The sequence below is a fragment of the Mesoplodon densirostris genome, chromosome 19 (genome assembly GCF_025265405.1).
Source record: "Mesoplodon densirostris isolate mMesDen1 chromosome 19, mMesDen1 primary haplotype, whole genome shotgun sequence".
Taxonomy (NCBI): domain Eukaryota; kingdom Metazoa; phylum Chordata; class Mammalia; order Artiodactyla; family Ziphiidae; genus Mesoplodon; species Mesoplodon densirostris.
In genome coordinates, this window is record NC_082679.1 from 8,641,699 (window position 1) to 8,664,365 (window position 22,667).

At 56.0% G+C, this 22,667-nt stretch overlaps 2 protein-coding genes across 5 annotated transcripts; both read right to left on the reverse strand.

Moving 5' to 3' along the window:
- Positions 1-3,857: 3,857 nt before the first annotated feature.
- INAFM1 (InaF motif containing 1) lies at positions 3,858-4,743 on the reverse strand. The gene has a single exon (XM_060084421.1). The coding sequence runs from the start codon at positions 4,639-4,641 to the stop codon at positions 4,105-4,107; it is 537 nt and encodes a 178-aa protein (XP_059940404.1). The 5' UTR covers positions 4,642-4,743; the 3' UTR covers positions 3,858-4,104.
- An 815-nt stretch (positions 4,744-5,558) lies between these two features.
- CCDC9 (coiled-coil domain containing 9) lies at positions 5,559-17,682 on the reverse strand. Of its 4 annotated transcripts, XM_060084418.1 has the most exons (15): positions 17,595-17,682; positions 15,809-15,882; positions 15,570-15,674; positions 13,824-13,925; positions 13,392-13,640; positions 11,866-11,949; positions 11,604-11,777; positions 10,836-11,017; positions 9,122-9,168; positions 8,874-9,006; positions 8,323-8,413; positions 7,807-8,236; positions 7,376-7,468; positions 6,279-6,328; positions 5,559-5,714 (listed from the first exon to the last, which is right to left on the reverse strand). In XM_060084418.1, the coding sequence occupies exons 2-15, from the start codon at positions 15,809-15,811 to the stop codon at positions 5,697-5,699; spliced, it is 1,761 nt and encodes a 586-aa protein (XP_059940401.1). In that variant the 5' UTR covers positions 15,812-15,882; positions 17,595-17,682; the 3' UTR covers positions 5,559-5,696. The 4 variants fall into 4 exon arrangements, with proteins under 4 accessions (XP_059940401.1, XP_059940400.1, XP_059940403.1 ...); XM_060084417.1 differs by lacking the exon at positions 5,559-5,714 and having other exon boundaries at positions 6,225-6,328; XM_060084420.1 differs by lacking the exons at positions 5,559-5,714; positions 17,595-17,682 and adding an exon at positions 16,557-16,630 and having other exon boundaries at positions 6,225-6,328.
- Positions 17,683-22,667: the final 4,985 nt, after the last annotated feature.

Here is a 22,667-nt window from a genome sequence, read left to right on the forward strand (position 1 = left end):
AACTAGATGCTCACACAGTCACAGACACTCAGACAAGATCAAACACACACTTACACACACCATCTCTCCACAGACCCCCATATGTACACACAAAGAAATACTTTCACACACACAGACACAGCTTCACACATGGACACACACTCATATAGTCATACACACAGACACACTTTCACATGCACAGACACACACACTAAAATAGCATATCGTTAACAAAAGGGATTTAGTAAATGAACGTCATTCTCTATTTTTAAAAAAAGATCGTAATGGAAAATGAAAATGGAAAATGGCTTCCCAAAGCCATTAAATAAATGTTGAACAAATAATTAAGATGAATCTAGGTTTGGCAGCGTGCCCAATTAGAGGTCCACAATCCCTTAGCTGAAGTCTTTGGGGACAGATGCGTTTCAGAACTCAGAACTGTTCCAATTTTAGAAAGGTAATTCTGAGCGAATGCCATATATTATGTAACGCTCCCAGGGGCTTGAAGCAGACCCTGCTCCATCAGACATGTTAATATATTTGCAGCAAAATGTGTGAAAATTCACACCAACGGAGATAAATAGTGTTAAGAACGTATATTAGCTGATTTGCCGCCATGTGAGACTGGGCCAAAATGACGCCCTGAAGAAACTTTTTTTTGGTTGTCAGTGCTTTTTGGAATTCGGAATTACGGATAAGGGATAGGGGATTCTATCGGCAGGCCCTTCACACGTCATCTACCTATACTCCTGCTCTGATTGTTGTAAATTTTCGACTTCAGCTTGGACGTGGGAGAGGACGGCAGGATCCTGGAGGACTTCGACTCTTTAGCGCCCCCTCCTGGTAGCCCCAGTCCTTGCAGTTTGGCTGAGGATTTGTCATGTCTGCCGGCTTTGGCCAGATCCAGCAGTTGGTCCTGATTGGTCTAACCCTCCTGGCACAGGCATTGGTTCCGGGGTTGTCATGTGACCCAAGCTGATCCAATCAGACTGAAGGCAAGCCCTTTGGCTCATCAGTAGGGTACCAGGCCTCCCTCTCTCTTTAGGATGGGAATGAGGAGCTCACAGGTGCCTGGATCTGTAGGCACCAGGTGAAGCCGCTTGGGGATGAGGCCAGAAAGAACTAGAAACAGTTAGATCCCTGCGGTGGCCATGGAATGGCGCTGCTCAGATCTCCCTTTAAGAGATCCTGCTGCTGACAGCACAGCTGTCTGACAGCCCCACCTCATTGGTGCCAAGGCCGCGCCTCCCTTGGGCAGCTCCCAATGAGAGAACACAGTGGGTACTAGTGCCAGCCCACTGCAGCCCCACCCAGGACTCCTCTGATGGGCAACCTTTGCTCAAAGACCGCCCCATAGACACACACACCCCACCCCCACCCCACAGACGTACAGCCAGAGGCTCCTCTGACCCAGTCCCTCTTTCCCTCTCTCCTTTCACAGCTGTCAGGCTGATGGATGGTGGTGACTGTCCACTTCAGAATGGTTAAAATAGTAACTTATGTGCCATGGGTACTTCACACACACAAATTTGACCACCCACCTCTCCTCGCCTCTCCATCACCACCCTGGTCTAGCCGCTATCGTCCCTCACCCGAATCACGGCTGTGGTCTCCTTACTGGGCTCCCAGCTTGCACCCCCGTTCCCTGCAGTTCATTCCCCACGTGGCAGTCGGAGGGTCCTGTTAACACCTATGTCGGGCTCAGAAGCCTCCCACTTCTCCACCTCACTCAAAGTAAAAGTCCTCACCCTGTCCCATGGGGCCCTGCACAAACTACCCCCATTCTCTCTCCCCCAACCTTCTCCTGCCCTCCCTCTCATTCACTCTGCTCCAGCCACACTGCCCTCTTTGCTGTTCCTTGAACAAGCCAAGCAGCTTCAGCCTCAGGGCCTTTGCACTTGCGGTTCCTGATTCCTGGAGCACTCTTCTCCCAAGACCTGCATGTCCTGCCCTCACTTCTCTTAGGCTTCTAGCCAGTAACCAGCAACTTCCTCACTCCCTATCCCCTATGCCCTGATTATTTTTCTCTTTTGTGCTTATTCCTACCTGATAGTAATAACATATACTTAAGTTATTCATCTATATTTCTTGTCCGTCTCTTCACTGATATGTCAGCTCCATTGAGAGCAGAAATTTCTGCCTGTTTTGTTCCCTGCTGTGTCCCCAGTGCTTAAAATAAGACCTGGCACATAGTAAGTGCTGCATAAATATTTGTTAAATGAAAGGTTAAGAGATAGCGACCAAAACAGAGCCTGCGAAAAACAGGGAGAAGGGAAGAGAAACACACAAAAAACGGTGGGGGGAGGAGATAGGGGAGTGAGGGAGGCTGAACTAGGGGGAAAATGAGAAGGGGGGCTTGGATCAAGATGGGGGGAGAAAAGTGAGGAAGCAGGATGAAAGAGAGAGAGAGCTGAGGCGAGTGAGTCAGAACAGAGTGAGGGACAGAAACAGAGATAATGTTGACAGACATCAGACAGAGAGACAAAGATTGAGAGACAAAGAGAAAAGGGGTAGACGAGACAGTGGTGAGGGAGACACACAGATGAGAAACCAAGAGAGCAGGAAAACAGGCTGGGAGAAGCGAGTTGAGAACTAGAGAGAAGGGGGCCAGTGGGAACAGAGATGGAGTCCCTCCCTCTAACTCAACATTGGCTGGTGTCCAGGGCTCTGGGCTGACTGGATATCCCTTGGGATCCAAGCTGTGGGTTTTAAAACCCCGAGGGACAGAGGTGGAGAGAAAGAACATGTCATGCTTTTCTATGGGCTTCAAATCGCCAGCTTCTTTAATCCTCAGAGAAAACTTTATGAGTTAAATACTAGGATCATCTTCATTTTACAGGATCAAAGAGGTTGAGTTACCGGCCCAAAGTCACACAGCTAGTGAGAGGAAGAGCTAGGATTTGAATCTGGGTATCTTGGCCCAAGGGCAGTGCCCCTAACCACCATCTACGCTAACTGGAAAAAGGTGCTGGCTTCCTGAGTTCCATTCAGTCTGGAGACACCCTCTGGGAAGTGGTGCTGGAGGGGGAGAGGAAGCAGAGGAGGTAAACAGATGGACATTCCTAGCCAGGGACATATCATCCACAGGTGTCCCAGTCTAGGAAAGAGGCTCAGCTTCACCATCCTGGGAAAGTCTCCAGTTCAAGGGAGGTAGATGGACAGGAAACCACTTCCTGCTTGTAGGGTCCAACGCCCTGCCCAGAGCTAGGCCTTAGTAGTCGGGATGGGAAAACGGACTCTACCACCTCTGACTCTTTTAGCAGGACTGGAGTTCCTCTACCTTGGTTTGCGGGCAGCACTGCAGACCAGAGAGGTTGCACTCATCTTCAAAGGCAGCAGCGTGCTTTGATAACTTCCTCTGTGATTTCCAGAGGGGCAGAGAAGCTCTACCACCACCCCTGTCCACGCTCATCTCTCAGATCCCAGGAGGAAGGCCTCATTCTCTCCCAGCAGCGCTCTTCCATCTCCAGGTGACTTAGCCTCTGTCCCCGACATTATAATTATACGAATCACAACTCCCAGAAACCCAGCTCTTGCTGAGATCACCCCATCTCTCATCTCCTCTGCTGTAACAGGAGGCCGGACCCTTTGCTCCCCTCCAGAGGAACTTGACCTCTGCCCCAAGCATGCAAAAAACTGCTAAGTCCTTCACACTGCCTGACCTTCAACTGCCCTGTTGCGGACAAGCCTCTTCTCCTCACTCCAACCCAGAAAATACATGATACCAATGGAAGAAGAAAAGGGCCCCCCTAGGGAAGGGGAGAACCCACACAGCCCACCGAGGAAGAGAAACGAAGATCAGATGCCAGGAAGGACTTGCCCTCACAAACTTGAGAGAGGCGGCACCTCTGTAGACAACACGACAAACACAGCACGAGGCAGCTGGGGCTGAGTTTATTGCAGCTGGAAGATGGATACGGAGATTCAGGGAGAAGGGGGGCGGGCTGAAGACTCTGTACTCAGAATCCTAAAGAGGGAGGGTCAGGAGGCAAAGATCAGTATGCGGTCGGCCAGATGGTGGAGGACCAGCCTGACGGCGGAGAAGCTGCGAGGGGCGAGGCCCAGAGCCAGCCCCTCTTCGCCCCCCACTCTTCAGGATGACGGCTCCGGAGACACCAGACGATGTCATGAAGAGGGAGCCAGACCCCAATCCGGGAACGGCACATCCGCGGCGGGGGCGCCGGGCTCTCGAGGGCCGGCGGTCCATCTTGGGTGAAAAGGAGGGTTACCCGGGTCCTCGCCCTCCGCGGCCTCCGGCGTCTCCCCCGGCGTCTGGAGGTTCGGGAGGCGGCTGGGGTCGCTGTGGCGGCGGCGGCGGCGGCGGCGGCTGTGCGGCAGCTCGAGGTGGGGTCGCGGCCCACCAGGGGCTCCCAGGAGACAAGAGACCGAGGCAGCGTCGGGCACCGAGGCAGGCAGAGCACCCGCGCGGGCGCCGCAGGGAGAGGACTGCGCGCTGGGCGGCGGGCCGGCTGGGGCCGCAGGGGGCCGCGTGGGAACCCAGATGAGACCGTAATAGACAGCGAGCAGCACGGCAGCCAACGAGACGCAGAGAAAGTAGGCGCAAACAGGAGCCAGGCGCAGCCAGCGGCCCCGCGGGCCTTCGCTCAGCCCCGCGCCACCCGGGCTCTCGCCGCCGCCACCCACGCAGCTCGTGCCCCGCATCGCCGCAGCCCACTCGGCCCAGCGCCACACCCCGCACAGGACCCGCCCCCTGGGCCCGCCCCCTCCAGAGGACCGCCTTCGCGCTCTAACCCTCCCTCGTCCAACCCCGCCCCCGCCAGCGTGGTCACGCCCCCGCGCGGGCGGGCCTCCTCCGCGTTGTAAGCCCGCCCCCTCCTCTGCCTCCGGCCAACCATCATCAACCTAAGGCTTAACCACAGCGTTCTGACCCCGCCCCCACCTGGCTCTGGGCCCACCCCAAGCACGCAATACCTCGATTTTTCTCAAACGTAGGTCTCGGCCCAGCCGACACCCGCCAGGCTGGCCAGGCAGATGTTATACCTGTCCCGGCGCTTAGCTCCGCTCTCCCTTTTCTGTCCTCCTCCCTGCGCCCTAACCCCGTCCCCTTTCGGAACTCAGACTCCTTCCAGGCATCTAGCTCCACCACTCCCTTGCCAAGCTCAGGCCTTTTAAGTCCCGCCCTTCCTTAGCCGCAGTCCCGCCCCAGTTGTAACTTGCGTTTCTCCAAGCTAAACTCTACTCCAACATTCGATCCCACCCTCTCCTCCCCCTACCCTCACCCATCTTCGGTCCAGGCTCCACCTCTTTTCTCCACTAGTTTGAGCACCCCATTCTAAACCACGCCCTCCGCCGCTAGCTGCGCCCCACACCGGCTTAAGGGATTCCCATCTAAACCTGCTCTCGTGGTTCCATCCCACATCCTAACATCCTCCGTCCCATGGTTTAACTCCGTTACACCAGAATTCTGGCCCCACCCGATCACCCTAACCACGCCCCCTCACGGACGTGCCTCCTTCTCCACTCTGTGTCCTGAGGTCTAAGCTCACACCCCGAAGCTCCAGATCCGCCCCACACACCAGTCACGACCCCTCCCCATCTCCTCCCCCACCACCCTCAATTTCTCCCTCTCTAAAACCATGGGGTCCAGAGTGGGCTCCGGGGAGGAGAGAGCACAGCCCGGAGATCCAGACTAAGCCCCTCCTGCCTCCCCCTCCCCATCAAGGCGGGGAAGCTTCAGTCCCCTCCCAGCAGCGTCTTCAGGAATTCGGGGAGGCCTGTGGGAGGGGGGGAGGGAAGACGTATCAGGGTGGGTGGAGGAAGAAAGACCCCCTTCCTTCCCGCCTCTTCCGCCACGGAAAAGCCCGCCAAGCACAGCAACCCAGCCTGCCCCCGCCAGCAACACAGTTCAAAGGTTAGCGGAAGCACTGCGTTTAATAGAGACCGGGCTGGCGGCCGAGGAAATCAAGTCCTTCAGGAGTCACCGGCTATTCGCCATGCCCCAGATGTAAGCTCCTGGAGGCGGAAAACGGCCCGACAACTGGCACCTAGACCCCCATGGCCTCCATAAGGCGGTAACTCGTGGGCGTCTCAGCCACCCCGGTGCCACAGCGCCCCCCATTTGTGAGACTGGACTACTGCCCTGGCCCAACCCGGTTCACTATCCCTGGCTCCTCCCCCCTTACATTTAACCCTCTCCTGGCTGGAGTGTGGCGGAAGCAGAGGACAGAGGAGCGAGGCGGCAGGAGGTTAGTGCAGAGCGCGGAGGCCACTGTCGGCGGGCGCGGTCAGCGGGCGGCCCCCGGTGGCGAAGCGGCCGCCACCACTTTGCAGAAACGCACCCTCTGGAAGTCGGTGATCTCCGCCGTCTCCTGGCCCTCAGGGTCCGCCTCTGGAAAGAGAAGGGGTGGTCACTGGAGGGCAGCAGTAACCCCCGCACCCCTACCGCCGGACCCGGGACGCTCTAGCCCCGCCTCTCTGCCCCACTGAGCCTGGCTGCCGCCCACCCCGCGTTAAGCGGTTTACGAGTCTCAGACTCCTTTAATCCTCGGAGTGGACCCACGCAGCAACAGCCACCCCAGCAGTACCCTGTTTACAATCGAATACATAATCTGATATAACGAGATCGCAGTCACGTGACCCAAAGGCAAAGCGCTTGGGCACCCTGGCCTCAGCCACCACCATAAACTCTGTCCTCTCGGATCGCGGCCCCACCCCACCACGGGCCTAAGCCAACCTCTATCACGCCTGCCCTACAGGACCCACCCTTCACTTCCCTTGCCCGCCTTCTGAGTCCTAACCAGACCTGCCTTGGCTCTGCCCCGAAATCCTAATCCTACTCCTGGGGGCGGTCCGTGGTTCACAACCCGGCTTCCACCTGCTGGAGGTGGAGACAGGGTTGGCCTCTTGCTCCAGGTCCGCTGGACCCAACATTCTATTTTACTCCAATTTTTTTACCCCACTATTTTACGTATTTCTATTCTAATTTACCCCAGTTTACTAATTTACACCTCAAAACTCTAATCCCGCCCACAGCTAAATCTATTACTCTGCCCCTCCCCATTCTTATTTTTGACCTTAAATTTCTAATCCTGCCCTTAACTCCTCCCCCTGAACCTAGCCCACCCCCTTATTTTTAGATTACTTTCCAGAATCCCTGGGATGGGCCTCTAAATCCTAATCCCATCCTGGCTCCATCTTCTCACCCGCAAGCCCCATACACACTCAATTCCTAGCGGCTCGGCCCGGGGGAGGTCCTTCCTTTAGCCCCACCCCCTTCACGCCCACTTTTCCCAGCAGCGTAACCCCACCCCCGTCCAGCTGCTCCCCACACCCATGGTGGAGACCCACTCCACCACGTTCTACTCCCCCCAAACCTCTTCCCCTCAACCCAAGAGGAAGCGGAAGGAAGAAGGCCACCGCACAGCCGCTCCCCCACCTGGAGCTGCCTCAGACCCCTCCTCTTCAGCTTTCTGGGTTCCTGGGAGGCTGGGCCCACTCTTCAAGGAGGCAGGGGCTGGCTCGTCACCTCCTGGAGAAGGAGGAGGCCCAGTCAAGCCCCTAACCCCTCCAAGTATCCCCCCACCCAAGACAGAAGGCCCTGGGGGAGTGAGAGGGGGGTTCAAGGACACACGTGGGGAGGGTCATTGGAGAAAGTGAACTCTTTATTGGGGAGGACACTCTGAATGGCTCACAGTAGGGCAGGATCTGGGGGTGGGCATTCCGGAGGCAGGCATGGCCCATCCTCCCTAGCCACCAGGGCGGTGGGACACATGGGGTCCTGGGGCTCAGCCTAAGGGTCCCCCATGCACCCCTCAAGCACACACACAAGCAGCCAGCTTCATGCGTTTCCGAAAGGCCAGGCCTCACCCGGAGAGAGGGCGTCAGCCGGATGGCCGGTCCGGGGAGAATTCAGCTCCATCTCTTCACCCCAGTCGGACACAGGCTGGTGGCCCCCGGTGGGCGAGAAAGGGCTGGAAGGCGTGGCAGGGGCCTGGGGGAGCGGCAGGGGCTCCTCCAGCCTAGCGGTCTCCTCCGGCCCAGCGGGCTCTTCGTCGCCACATTCCTCGGTGGGGCTCCCGCTGGGCTCAGCCTCGTGGGGCCGGTGGTCTCGGGCTGGTTCTTCTCCCTCCTCGTCAGCCTCTTCTTCTTCCTCGACCTCCTCCTCCTCCGCATCCTCACTCATGTCTTCCCACTCCTCGCCCTCCCCGTCCTCACCCTCGCCCTCCTCGCCCTCGCCCTCCTCACCCTCGTCCTCGTCCTCGGGAGGCCGATGGGCAGGGGCCGGGCTCTCGGGCGGCTGTGAGGAACACAAGGCAGGTCGGGGAGAGGGTGTGGGCCCTGGGCACCCTCACACCACCTGCCAGAGATGACACGCCGCCCTACCTGCGTGGGCGCCTCCTCAGGGGTAGCGGGCTGTGTGGGCTCAGGGGCTGCGGACACTGCCTCTTGCGTCTCCCAGCGGTCATCGTGGTCACTGGAGGGAACAGAGGAACGGGGTGAAGCCCAGGTGGAAAGAGGAAGGGTTTCCCACCCCCAGCGCCCCCCCCAGAGACAGAGCTGCAACATTCAGCTGGGTTGGGGGGAGCAGGCTGCGAGATGTCCAGACCGGGAGGGAGCTGGCACGGTGGAGCACCCAGGAGGAGGAGAACGGTGGGCGTGTCCGCCAGGGACGGACAGATGGAGGAGGGCCAAGTGGCAGAAGAGGACTCGGATGGGAGGGCAGGAGGAGACAGACGAGGGCCAAGTGGAGAGCCAGGCCCCAACACCCCCAAAACCAAGTTCCTGACCCACAGGGAGACGAGTGCCCGAGGCAGGCAGGGCCAAGACAGGACAGATAGACAAACCCTCCCACACACAAGCCAGAGAACGGCCATGGGTAGAGCCACACAGCCCCGCTGGGGTTGTGCACATGCCAGGGGAAGGGATGCCCCCACCTGTAGGCACGGGGGGCTGCCTTGGCCTGGGGTCGGCCGCTCTTCCTCTTCCTGCGGCTGACCTCAGTTTTGTGCTGGGACAGGAACTCCCTGAAAGTGGGGGGCTTGGGAGGCCGGGCCCAGGCCTGGTCATCTGCAACAAAACCCAGGGGGAGTTGGAGGTGGAGGGCTCGGCACAAACCAGGCCCACCCCTCCCCTGGCCCCGGCCCAGCCAGCTGCCTCACCCCAGCCAAGGACTCCCACTCACCGTAGCGGTGGGATGGTTCCAGGGCCACGGCTGGGCCATCCTTGAACCTGGGGAAAGAGAAAGGGGGTGAGCAGGCAGCTGGGGGCACAGGGAGGACAGGAGGGTGGGAAGAGATTAGGGGGAGAGATGGGGGCCAGGGTCAGAAATCAAGATCATAGAAGGCAAGGTGGTCAACCAGAAGCGGGCAGAGGTGAGGAATGTCACTGACTAAAAGGAGGACAGGACCAGGTGAAGGACAAGGGGCAAATTTGACATCATAGTGACAAATACAGAAGAAAAAAATTCAGTACTTGACAGCCTGCCCACCCGTGAACAAAAATTTGGAAAGTACACGATCCCCAGCTCCCTGTCCGGCCTCATTTCCTATCACTCTTTCTCACCTCCCCAGCTAAGCAAGTTCTCCTACCACATGGAGCTCCTGCCTCAGGGCCTTTGCTCTTCCTCAGATCTCTCAGCGACTCACTCCCTAACCTCCTTCAGCCCTCAGTCTGGAGGCTTTCCTAAACTTCCTAATCACATATTATTACATATATTATCTAAGTCCAGAACAGTAGCCTCCAACCCTCTCCGTACTCTGCTTCATTATTCTTCAGCATCTGACATGAGCTCTATTCATTGCCCATCTTTCCCACTGGACTCTACGTTCCATGAAGACAGAAGCATTTTCCTCACGGCTATATCCCCATCACCTAGAACCTTCCATGACACATAGGAGGGACTCAATAAACGTTTGCTCATGAAATCACTGCACATGTGCAGTCGTGAGACTTGCTGCCAGCTGCTTTGAGGACATAAGAGAAAAACAATTACTTTCTCAGTCTTAACCCTGAGAACATCTCCCCAAAAGCCCCACCTGTCTACACCTTAGAAAGATCAGCTACAATATCTGTGCAAAACATTTCTCACGCTGGCACAGGCTAGCTCACAATCCAAAAATAAATGCTCCGACCGCCAGGCACACAGACAAGATCCTCTTTCTTCAGCCAGTGCCACGGCAGAGGATAGGGGATGATGCAAAAACTACAGCTGTCGACCTTAAGACTGCCGTTGGGCGGCTCTGCCAGAACCTCTCTGTCTTCGCTATGGAAGTCGGTGCTCCTGTGGATGATGCCTTTGCTTTAAGTTTGACTAACGGGATGTTTCCTGGGACCCGAAAGGGGACAGAGTCAGACCTGAGGATAATCATGCTGCCGGGATAAGGAGTCTGGGTTGGTGGGGAACAGGTTAGAGGGATGAAGGGAGGATGCAGAGGTGTAATCACTGTAAGTAACTCTTCATGCCCTCCCTGCGTGAGAATTCACATCTGTGCCCTTGGCCACGTAGCCACTGCAGTACCACCCACTAGAGTGGGCAGAGTTGAAGTTCCTGCCACAGCGATGCAGGGTCTGCTGGCTAACAGAGTAGGGAAATGTGTCCACTCTCCCTCCTGCACATCTGCCAGTGCCATGGCCAGCACGTCCCCGGGGAGCCCGAAGGGAAGGCACACCCAGGTAGACCCACAGCTTCAAGTCCAGCCTGGATCAGCCCAACCCAGGAGACCTGTGAACACGTGAGAAAGAAATGCTTTCATGTGTCCCTGAGATTTGGTGGTGGTTACGCAGCATTACCTAGCAACTGCTGATACACAGGGTGAGAAACCAGAGACAGGCACAGGAGTCAGAAGTCAGGGCCGAGGTCGAGAAGCCAAACAGGGGCAGGCAGGGCGGAGACTCACATGCCATCAGTTTTCTCAGCATCCCACTCCCTCCGCCACTGGCCGGTGGGCTTGCGGTGCCGCTGCAGCCGCTCCTGGTCGATCTTCTCCCGCTCCTGCTTCCAGCGCAGGTACTCGGACCGCTCTCGGCCCGTCATGGAGAGCGTCATGTCCCCAGTGCCACCCAGGCCGGCCCGGCGGCCCTGCCCCCAGCAGACAGGCAGTCAGGGCCCAGCTACAACCCTCCCCCACTACACCCCCTCCCCCAGGCCCTCTAAGCTAGGGTGAGGGGGTAGAGCCTCCGGCTCAAGGTCACACGTGGAGAAGATCAAAGCCACACCTGCCCATGTGGCACCTCCTCAGAGAGGCCAGCCCAGGTCTCTGTCTCTTAGCAGCATCCCTCTCTCCTCTGTCCCCTGACCCGGCTGGGCTGGAGTTTTCTTCTCTACACTTACCATTACCTGACACCTTATTACATGGTCACTGATTTAGCCCCAGCACCCAAAACAGTGCCTGGCCCCAGCAGGGGCCCAGTAAATATCACTGACGTTGGTAATGAGAGAACATCGCCAAAACACCAGAAAGCTTCGGAAGGAAAGCAGTGTGGTGTTGGCTCAAGAACCAACAATCACTTGCGGGGGCGAAGCCTGAGTGCAGGGCTGCCGCCTCTCCCTGCTCTGTTTCCCCTGCGGCCGCATCCAGCCCTCCGCACACACTCCACCCCCAACCCAGAGACTGGCTGCCGGAAGGAATGTCGTGGCCCCGGGAGCCCCGGCTGCCGGCACTCACCTGCCGCTCCTGCTCGAGGCCGCAACGCACCCGCTCGAAGTCGGGGCCCCCCCAGTTGCGCCCGTGCCGGCGGCTGCCTTCCCGACGGTCCCGCTCAGGCTCCTCCAGGGGCCCGCTGCGTCGCCGGGGGTCGTCCAGGAAGTTCCGCACTGGGTTGGGCTCCAGCACGCCTTCCTGCGGGTACACAGAGGTGGGGGGTGTCGGCGGGCTCCCGGGGCCGGGCGGCTCCGCCCCACCGCCAGGGGGCGCCCGAGGCACTGACCCGCTGGTTGCGCTCGTACTCTGCAATCTTCTCCATCTCTTCGTTCATCTTTTCAATGTTCTGCTTGCGCCGCTCCTCCCACTCCTTGTTGGGGGAGTGGGGGGACAAAAAGAGACACAGGGCGTCAGAAAGAACCACTCAACCCGAGCATCTGTCACCTTCTGAGGCTCTCTTCTTAGGCCTGCGTGCGTGGCAGCCCCTGGCTGGAAGCTGGACATTGGCTCTCAGTGTGTCCCCGGTCAACCGATAAGGGGGCTCAACGTACCTAGACTGTTTGTGCAAAGACAGCGTGTGCTAACCGCCTGCTTTCCGTCTGGGGTCTGGAATTTGTGCGTATACTAGGCAGAGGGCACCTCCATGACCAGCCCCGGATAAAAAGCCTGGGCACTAGGTCCCTAATGAGTCCCTAGTCGATGACCTCTGACACGTACTGTCAATGCCGGAGGAATTAAGTGCAGCCCGTGTGGCTCCACTGGGCGAGGACTCTTGGAAGCTGGCACCTGGTATCCTCCAGGCTTCAGCCCATGGCCCCTTCTTTCCCTTTGCTGATTTTGCTTTGTATTCTTTCCCTGTAATAAATCTTAGCTGTGAATCTTTCTAGCAAAACTCTGAACCTGGGAGACGGGTGGGAACCCCAGCACACTATGGCTGGCACGGTTAACAATGCCACAGTAATAACTCGGCACATGGCCAGGTGACCCCCACAATCCATTCTCCTCTCCTTCTAAGGTAACAGAATTTTAGATGAGCACGTGGCATTTCCAGGACTCAGCATACAAGAGAGAAATGAACTTCCATTTGATTGACGCCATGGCATTTTGGGGTCTTTCAGTTACAACAGCTTAGCACCTACAAATAATAAGCATCCTTAAATAACACGCACTGAGCGCTTACTCTGAGGGTTTCAATGTCTGATGTCACATGATGCTTACAATAACCTTTAAACCTGATTTTCATTCCCGTTTAAGAGAGAGAAGCAGGAAGTTCCCAGAGGGGAAGTGAGCTGCCCAAGGACAGGGAACTAACAGAAGAAGGCTGACCCCTCAGCCACCATGCCAGACAGCCTCCCACTCTGCTAACCTGCGTGGTGGGGCACTGGGAGCAGTTACAGTAAGAACATCACTGTTTCCCACCAACAAATCCGGGGAGTGACACAGAGAGAGCACGTGCGTACGCACACATGCAAGAGAAAGCGTGCGCGCATGCGCTGCTGGACAGAGCCCACCGGACGGCACCAGAAAGAGAAAAAAGAGAGACGGGCAAGGGAAGGCAGGTGGGCAAGCACACAGCAGACAGAGAGCAAAACAGGAGAGATAGAAAGAGACAGGGAGAGTACCTACAAGCACTGGTCTGGAGGAGGGAAGGAGGGAGGGAGGGAAGAGATGAGAAAGAGCTGAAGAGAGGGGCCAAAAAAGAAGCAGAGAAAGATGGATGAAGGAGACAATCCGTTTGAGAGCAGGAACAGAAAGAGAAACAGGACAACGTGGAGCCTCGCCAGAGGTCTCCAGCCCCTGCTCGGCTCCTACCTTGGATTTGCGGTCGGCATTTGAGGCATCTCCAGTTCCAGAGAGATGAGGGGACCCCCTGCCCCGACCCCTCCGGCCGCGGCCCCCAGCTCCTCCTCGAGGCTGCTCCCCGAGACTGTCTTCCCAGCTGCGGGATGCCCGGCCCATGCCTGCCCGGCCTCCATGCTGAGGGGGGATCCGGCCTCCCTTGCTGGCCCCTGGGGGCCGAGGGGTCCCAGGAGACCTCCGGGAGGGACCCAGGTTCTTCTCCTGGAAAGGGGGGAGAGGGGGAAAGTACAGTCACTGGGGCAGGGAGATGGGGACATCCCAGGCCCAGAGGGCAGCTGCCAGGATCAAGGCTCCCACAGGTCTGGGGCATCTGGGAAGGCCTTTAGTTCTCAACCCTCGCCCCCGCCCTGTACTCACGAGTCCCCACCCTGGTGTGGAGCTCACCATTTCCATTGCCACATTCTCCTTCTCCACGGAGCGGCCCTTCCGGGGAGCTGTCACCGCTACTCCCTCGAGTTCAGCTTTTTTACGGTCCTCCTCAATCTCCTAGGAGCAAACAACAGAGCTCGGGAGTGTCAGGGGTCCTCTGCACCAGCTGGATTCCCGCAGCCCCCTGAACTTCTCCCAAGTCTGCCCCGGCCCAGACCTCTCTCTGGAGCTCTAGACAAGAAAGCTGGTCACTTCAGCATCTTCCCTCAAACTCCACCAGGCTGTTCCCCTGCTCAGAACCCTCCTGTGTGCCCATCTCTGAGGCAGATTCAAAGGCTTCCCCACAGCCGACGGGGCCCTACAGAGTCTGGTCTCATTACCACAATGAACCCACCTCCCACTCTCTCCCCTCACTCTGACTTCCTCACTGTTCCTGGAACCTACCAGGCTCAAACCTGCCTCAGGGCCTTTTTCACCTGCTGTTCGCTCAGCCGGGAACACTCTTCCCCCAGAGATCCTCCAGTCCCTCACCTCCTTTAGATCTCTGCTCAAAAGTCCCCTTCTCAGGAAGGCCTTCCCTCACCAGCTCCCCTGCCATTCTCTCCCCCCTCCCCCCCATCACTACCCCGCATTATGTGTATTTTGCTAATCGTCTGCTTCCTCCCCAAGAGACAGAATCTGCCCCAGGACAGGGACATTTGTCAGTTTTGTTCACTGATGTAGACCCCAAGTCTAGAACACTGCCTGGCACACAACAGAGGCTCAGTATGTTTTTGTTTTTGTTTTAAATGAACGAACACATGAAGAATGAATAAATGAAACCCACTCCTCGTCCCATCTCAGGGACAGCCCCACCACCTACTCTGTCACCTGTGACAGGGACCTGGGCCTCGTCCTGGACCCTCTCTCCTAACCCACCACGGCCCGTCAGTCACCGAGTCCCTCCCAAAAGCCCTGTCCCAGGCCGGGCACCTCTTCTCCACATCCCCCACTGAAGTCCCTGCCCCAGCTTCCTCCTTGTCTCCAGTATCCCCTCCTCCCACCCACCACCACACAGCAGCCAGAGGGGTCTTCCTAAAAACGTATTCTGACCTGGCCCCACTCCCCCTCAAAGCCCTCCAGGGCTCCGCAGTGTCCTTAGGAAAAAGTCCAAACTCTTAGCCTGGTGGTGTTCTGGGCCCTGCATGGCCTGGCCCCAGCTGATCACTCCAGGTCAATATCCCCCAACTGACCCTCCAACTTTAAGCTCCAAGTTTTTGCACAAACTGTTCCCTCTGTGCGAAACGTGTTATGCTTTCCTTTTCGACTGGCTAACGGTCTACTCACCTTTTCGGTCTCAGAATCCCCTCCTCCAGGAAGCCCCCTTAGTATCCCCCGGGCTGGGTGAAGAGCCCCCTCTGGGCTCCCACAGAACCCTGAACTCCTCCATCCCAGCTTTGCCCACTCTGGGTCATCACTGACTGAAGCCACAGCTGGATCCCTACTGGCCCGTGAGGCCCGGGGCCCAGGGCCATCACCATCACTGCTGCTTCCCCAGCGCCATTCAGCAGTGGGCCTGGTGCAGTGAAGACACTGGAGAATACTTGTGAACAAATGAATGAATGAATGATGCAATGAAAGAAGGGATCCTAGGCTAAGGCCTTTGACTTTTACCCCGAGAGTGATGAAAAGTCATGAAAAGGTTTTAAGGAAGGGAGAGGTGAGGGAAACTCACTGCGGGGAGGAGAGGGGATGGGGTCTCCCAGGGCGGGGCTAGGGCACCTGGTAGCGCCGGATGAGGGCCTCATTCTTCCGCCGAAGAGCCTCGATCCTCTTATCTAGCTCAGCATCCTTCTCCTCCTTCGATTTCAGATCCAGTGTGGCCGACTGAGAGGGGTAGACAGTTCAGAGACAGTAAGAAAAACCTACAGCCACCCCAGGGCCATTCAATCTGGTGTCTGAGAGTCAGGAACCTGGGTCCCCTCCTCCCAAGGCCCCAGAGACCCCACTTTCCTTCTCACCATTCCGCTGGCAGGATGGGACCAGTGTCCCAGCAAACCTTCCCTGCAGAATCTGGACACAGCACTCGGGGTTCCTGAGGTCAGAGGGAACAGAAGGACTAAGGCCAAAGACTCTACCCAATCTGTCTCCTCCCCTCCCATGACGGGGGCTCCTCTAACGCACACACTGCACGCGCGCACACAAACACCTGCACTCCAAGGTAATGTTAGCCCTCACTCCCACATCTTCTTGAAGTGCTAGCCCGTCCCTTACCTGGAAATGTTTAGACTCAGTCCTCTCCGAAACGTTTTGGACCCACCCATTTCCCATAAAAATAGTGTAATCACACCCACCTTGGGAAAGTTCTGGTCCCGCCCCACCACTTAGGAAAACATCCCATACTGCTCCCTTCAAAACGAAAATTCTAGGTCAGTCTCCACACCCCTGTGCTGGGAGTTTAAACCCGGGCCTCCATCCCAGGAGAGCTTGAGGTAGAGCCTCTGTCCCAACCTGCACAAGAAAGTTCTAGGGCCAACTCCCTGTGCCCATTCCGGTGCCGCCCACATCCCCGTTAACAGTCTAGATATGCCTCTTTCCCAGGAGTTTCACAAACGCCTTATAACCCCACAGTCAATACAGTTCGAACCCCACTCCTATTTGCTGCCCCTACTCTCAGGAATGTTCTAGCCCCACCCCCAGCATCCTAAGAAAGGTGCCGCTGCCTCCCCGCACTCCCGCAAAGATTCCGCCAACAGGCCCGGTACCCACTGGAGAGACTTCCTGGGTCTGGCTTGACCTCCCAGGGTAAACTGTACCCGCCCAAGCGTGGACAAAATTGCCCCGCCCGCCCGCGGCTTTCTAGGGAAAAGCTTCAGTCTCCACCCGGTAGAGAACGCCACGGGCCCGCCCCGGGCCAGGGCAAACTTTCTGGCCCCGCCTTTCCCGCCAAACCTATGGCCCCGCCCACATGCTCGCGTCATTAATCCCCCCACCCCCGGCTTCCGACTTTCCCAGCCAACCCTCTGGCCCCGCCCTCTAGATCCACAAGCAACAGCCTAAACCCGCCCCCTCCTTCTCGCGTTATTACACCGGCCCCGCCCCCGGCTCAAGAGCCAACACCCTGGCCCCGCCTCCGATTCGCCCTTCCAACCTTCTGGTCACGCCCCTGGCTCCGCCCCCTCCTAGTCAAGTCAAAAGCTGGCCCCGCCCCCCGGCACCCCTAGGTTCTGGCTCAGCGGTTAGCTTCTCCATCACACTCTGGCCGCGCCCCGGGCTCCCGCAAAACTTTCTGACTCCACCCCCAGCATTCTCTGCCAGCACTCTGGCCCCGTCCCCAGCTCCCCAGCATCTTTTTGGGCCCCGCCCTCACCCTCGGGTCAGCCCCTGGGTCAGCCCCTGGATCCGCCCCTGACTTCAAGGACCCACTTCCAGGGCAGGCAAAACTTTCTGGCCCCGCCCCCAGAATTTTCGGCCAGAGTCTCGGCCCCGCCCCTAGCTCTCCGGGTAACACTTGGCCCCGCTCCCAGCCCAAGCACTACTTTTTGGCCCCGCCCCCAGCTGACCACCCACGCTCCGGACTCGCCCTCAGCCCGGCCCACCCTGGCCCTGCCCACCCACCGACGTCCCGCCCCTCCAGTACCCCTCCAGCTTCCCATGTGGGCGTCCAGTCCCCGCCCCCCGCAGAGTGCTCTGACCCCGCCCCCGCGGGCTGCTCGCTAACCCACCCGTACCCGCACCCGCTCCCTGTACGTGGGGCGTCAGGCCCCGCCCTCTCCGGGCGCGCTCCCGGCCCCCTCCCCCGCTCACCTGTCCCGGAGACCCCGCGACGTCCGCGACTCCGGCTCCGTCGGCCTCCGCGTCCGCAGCTCCCGGGCCGCGCGCGTCACTTCCCCCCCGCACCACGTGAAGAGGTGCACTAAAGCGGGTCACTTCCGGTCCTGCCGGCCGTTTCCGGGAGCCTTAAAGGCGCCGCGCCCCCCCCCCCCCCCCCGGGTGAAGGAGGGAGTGGGTTGAGCCGGTCCGCTAGGGTGTTCAAGGGTGTTCTGGAAGCTTGTGTTACTGCTTTATGCCTGAATTACATTCTTTCACGGAAAGGAGATGCCATCCTCTTTCTCTGACCTCTATCTGCTTCTCCTCTTTTCTGGTTCCGATAAATAGATGCCAGGCACTGGGCAATGACTCCTGGAAGCCTGACCTGCCAGCTTGTGCTGGGGGTGGATGGGGGATGCCCCACCCTCCTGCCAATGAAACCTTACAGTTAGTTGTGGGAGCTTAAAATTTTCAACGGAAAGAATCGTTTCTTCATCCTCTAAATCAGAGTTGAGTGACAGGCTGTGTGCTGGGGGGTGGGGGGGTGAAGGGTGTTAAGGTGATGAAAAGGCAGACCCTATCCCTGTCCTCGTGAGGGAAGGCACAAGTACACGTGAAATAACAGAAAACAGAAATGTGGGCGATGTCTTGCAAGAAGGACTGGAGAAGAGGCTGAGGGTGAGAGGGGGTGGCTGTCCAGGCAGAGGGCACACAGCCTGTGCAAAGGCCCTGTGGTGAGTGAGCTTGGTGCATTCTAGGAACTGGAAGACGCTCAGAGAAGGACCTGCTGAATTTGGCTACAGAATCCAGAGGGTTACGTGCATTAATCAAAACTTAGACATAATTAACCTGTTTTTATAAGTGATGCTAAATGTTATGGAACACGCTTACAGGAGGTGATGACATAAGTGGGCAGACCAGATTCCCTGAGGTTGCTGATAGTTTTATTTTGTGATTTAAAGCATGGAAAGGGGAAGTACCTTGCCCCTTATGTGGTTACGGTTAACAGCCTTTCAGAGACCTTCTCTACACATACAACTTAATTCTCTTAAAATTCCCCAGGAATTCCCTGGCAGTCCAGTGGTTAGGACTTGGCACTTTCACTGCTGGGGCCCAGGTTCAATCCCTGGTCAGAGAACTAAGATCCCACAAGCCATGTGGTGTGGCCACAAAAATAAATAAATAAGTAAATAAATAAATAAATATAAAATGCCCCAAATACCTGCTAAATTCAGGACACCCTTGCTTCAGCTCTTTATTCAATTGTCACTTCCACTTTGGGGCCTTCCTTGAAACCACCCATTTGACAATTTCAAAGTCTCTCATCCTTTCCTCTTCCAATTTTATTCCTCCATGTTACTGTTTACCCTCTAAACTACCATGTTTCACTCACTTCTCTTGTTTACTGTCTGTCTCCTCCACTATATTGTCTGTTTTATGCTCCCAGTGCCTCCAACTGTACCTTATACATAAGAAGCTCTCAAAACCTATTTGTTTAGTGAAACTTTTTTTTTTGGCCACACTGCGTGGCTTGTGGGATTTTAGTTCCCTGACCAGGGATCGAGCCCAGGCCCTCAGCAGTGAGAACACAGAGCCCTAACCACTGGACCACCAGGGAATTCCCTGAGTGAATCTTTATTACTACATTTTCTTCCTTTTTTATAAAACAAAAAGTATGTGTACTGCTCTGAAATTCTATACCTTGAACTTAACAGTGGATGGTTGGCCACATTTTAAACTGCCATGTGACGTTCTATCCCAGATATGAGCCATAATTTGGCCCAACTGGTCTCATGGACTTTCGAGTTGTTTCCAGTTGGGGAGGTTGCCAACAATGCCGTATTGAATTTCTTCTTCTAAAAAATATTTAGTTAGTTAGTTAGTTAGTTGCACCAGGTCTTAGTTGCAGCATGCAGGATCTTCATTGCCACGTGTGGGATCTTTAGTTATGGCATGCGGGCTCTTAGTTGTGGCATGCAAGATATAGTTCCCTGACCAGGGATTGAACTTGGGCCCCCTGCACTGGGAGCATGGAGTCTTAACCACTGGACCACCAGGGAAGTCCCCACATTGAATTTCTATAGGCACATATCTTTACAAGTATATGATCTGTGACCTTGCTCAAAAAGGACTCACAGGGGCTTCCCTGGTGGCGCAGTGGTTGAGAATCTGCCTGCCAATGCAGGGGACACGGGTTCGAGCCCTGGACGAGGAAGATCCCACATGCTGCGGAGCAACTGGGCCCGTGAGCCACAATTACTGAGCCTGCGCATCTGGAGCCTGTGCTCCGCAACAAGAGAGGCCGCGTTAGTGAGAGGCCCGCGCACCGCGATGAAGAGTGGCCCCCGCTTGCCACAACTAGAGAAAGCCGTCACACAGAAACGAAGACCCAACACAGCCATAAATAAATAAATAAATAAATTTAAATCATATGGGCTTTAAAAAAAAAAAAAAAAAGGACTCACAATGTCATGATTAACACTCTGAAGCCAGGAGACTTTCCTGGTGGCGCAGTGGTTAAGAATCCGGGCACACGGGTTCAATCCGTGGTCCGGGAAGATTTCACATGCCTTGGAGCAACTAAGCCTGTGTGCCACAACTACTGAGCCCACGTGCCGCAATTCCTGAGCCCACGTGCTGCAGCCTGTGCTCCGAAACAAGAGAAGCCACCACAATGAGAAGCCCACACATCGCAACAAAGAGTAGCCCTCGCTCGCTGCAACTAGAGAAAGCCTGTGTGCAGCAACGAAGACCCAACGCGGCCAAAAGTAAATTAAAAAAAAAAAAAAAGACTCTGAAGCCAGAAGTTCTGGCTTTGAATCCTGGCCCTGTCATTTACCAACTGTGTGATCTTGGGGAATACGTATCTAAAAGTTCTCTGGCCTTCATCTTCTCCATCTGTAAAATGGAGATCATAACACTTCCCTACCAGTTTTTTGTGCAGAATTCAATGGATTAATCGACTAATACACATCCAGTATATTAGGCCTGAACTATTGTACGTTCTCAATAAATGGAGACCAGTCTTATGACTTCTAAGAAGGCAGATTGCTGGATCAGAGGTTAATTCACATTTTTACTTTCCAGTAAAAATGAACAGAGATGGGCCCAGGATACGTAGAGCCTGAAGTTTATACCAAGTTGGAAACCCCCTTGAAGAAAAAGGGTAGGGGGCTCCCCTGGTGGCGCAGTGGTTGAGAGTCCGCCTGCCGATGCAGGGGACACGGGTTCGTGCCCCGGTCCAGGAAGATCCCACATGCCGCAGAGCGGCTGGGCCCATGAGCCATGGCCGCCGAGCCTGTGCGTCTGGAACCTGTGCTCCGCAATGGGAGAGGCCACAGCAGTGAGAGGCCCGCGTACCGCAAAAAAAAAAAAAAAAAAAAAAAAAAAAAACAGTGCCAGGGACACAGGAGGTGCATTTAACTGCCAATATTATATTACTGTTACTTGAAAGACCCTTGACCACATAATACCAGCTGATCGCCTATGAACATGACATGAATGTTTGCTAATTTATTGGTTAAAGGGACACTCTTTTTTCATTTGCATCACAGTCCTAAAAGGTAAGTGCCTTTGTTTATACTCACATTACAGAGGGAGAAAACAGGCTCAGTGAGGCTTCTCTGTGCAAGGTGTCACAGCTGCTAAGTGGCTGGGTTGATGTCCGATAACAAATGACCGCAAACTGTGTGACTCAGAATAGCAGAAATGTATTCTTTCGCACTTCTGGAGGCCAGGAGTCTGAAATCAAGGTGCCAGCTGGGTTGGTTCCTTCTGGAGGCCCTGCCTCTCTCCCAGCTTCTGGAGGCTGCTGGCAATTCTTCGCATCCCTTGGCTTGTAGACGCATCACTCCAGCCTCTGCCTCAGCCTTCACCAGGGCTTCCTCTCTGTGACTGTGTGTCTTCTCCTTTTCTGTCTCTTATAAGGACATCTGTCACTGGATTTAGGGCCCGCCCTAATCCAGAATGATCTCAACTCGAGATCCTTACTTTCACTACATCTGCAAAGACCCTTATTCCCAATAAGGTCACATTTTGAGGTTTTGGGTGGACATATCTTGGGGGCCACAATTCAACCACTACAGCGGCAGGGTCACAGTTTGAACCCAGGGACTTCCCTGGTGGCACAGTGGATGAGACTCCGTGCTCCTGATGCAGAGGGCCCGGGTTTGATCCCTGGTCAAGGAACTAGATCCCACACGCATGCTGCAACTAAGAGTTCGCATGCCACAACTAGGGAGCCCACCTGCCACAACTAAGACCCAGTGCAACCAAATAAATAAATAATTAATTAATTAAAATAAATAAATAAAAAGTTAACTGTACTAAAAAAAAAAATGTGAACCCAGTCCCCAGGCCTTGCCAGCCTCCACGTGGCCCAGTCCTCCATAGTGTCCCTCAGACAGGAAGTGTCCCTGACTTGCTGGTGCCCATCCCTCTGCTGACCCTTCCAGCCACATCTTTCCCTTTCTCCCCTCCTCACACTGCCCGTTCTCAGCCCCTAGTTCTCAACAGGGATGATTTTGCCCCCCCAGGGGACATTTGACAATGTCTGGAGACATTTTTTTAAAATATTTTTTTAATGTATTTATATTTTATTTATTTATTTAATTTTGGCTGCGTTGGGTCTTTGTTGTTGCATGCGGGCTTTCTCTCATTGTGGTGAGCGGGGGCTACTCTTTTTTTTTTTTTTTTTTTTTTTTTGCGGTATGCAGGCCTCTCACTGCCGTGGCCTCCCCCGTTGCGGACCACAGGCTCCGGACGCGCAGGCTCCGGATGCGCAGGCCCAGCGGCCATGGCTCACGGGCCCAGCCGCTCCGCAGCATATGGGATCCTCCCAGACCGGGGCACGAACCCGTATCCCCTGCATCGGCAGGCGGACTCTCAACAACTTGCGCCACCAGGGAGGCCCGGGGCTACTCTTCGTTGCGATGCGTGGGCTTCTCATTGCGGTATCTTCTCTTGTTGCGGAGCATGGGCTCTAGGTGCGCGGGCTTCAGTAGTTGTGGCACGTGGGCTCAGTAGTTGTGGCTCACAGGCCCAGTAGTTGTGGCACACAGGTGTAGTTGC

Coding starts and splice junctions, on each gene's coding strand:
- INAFM1 (XM_060084421.1), bottom strand. CDS start 4,641: ATGCGGGGCACGAGCTGCGTGGGTGGCGGCGGCGAGAGCCCGGGTGGC.
- CCDC9 (XM_060084417.1), bottom strand. Junction 13,641..13,823: donor AGAATGTGGCAATGGAAATG/GTGAGCTCCACA, acceptor CCCCCTTTCCAG/GAGAAGAACCTGGGTCCCTC. Junction 7,469..7,806: donor GGCTGACGCCCTCTCTCCGG/GTGAGGCCTGGC, acceptor CTCCTTCTCCAG/GAGGTGACGAGCCAGCCCCT.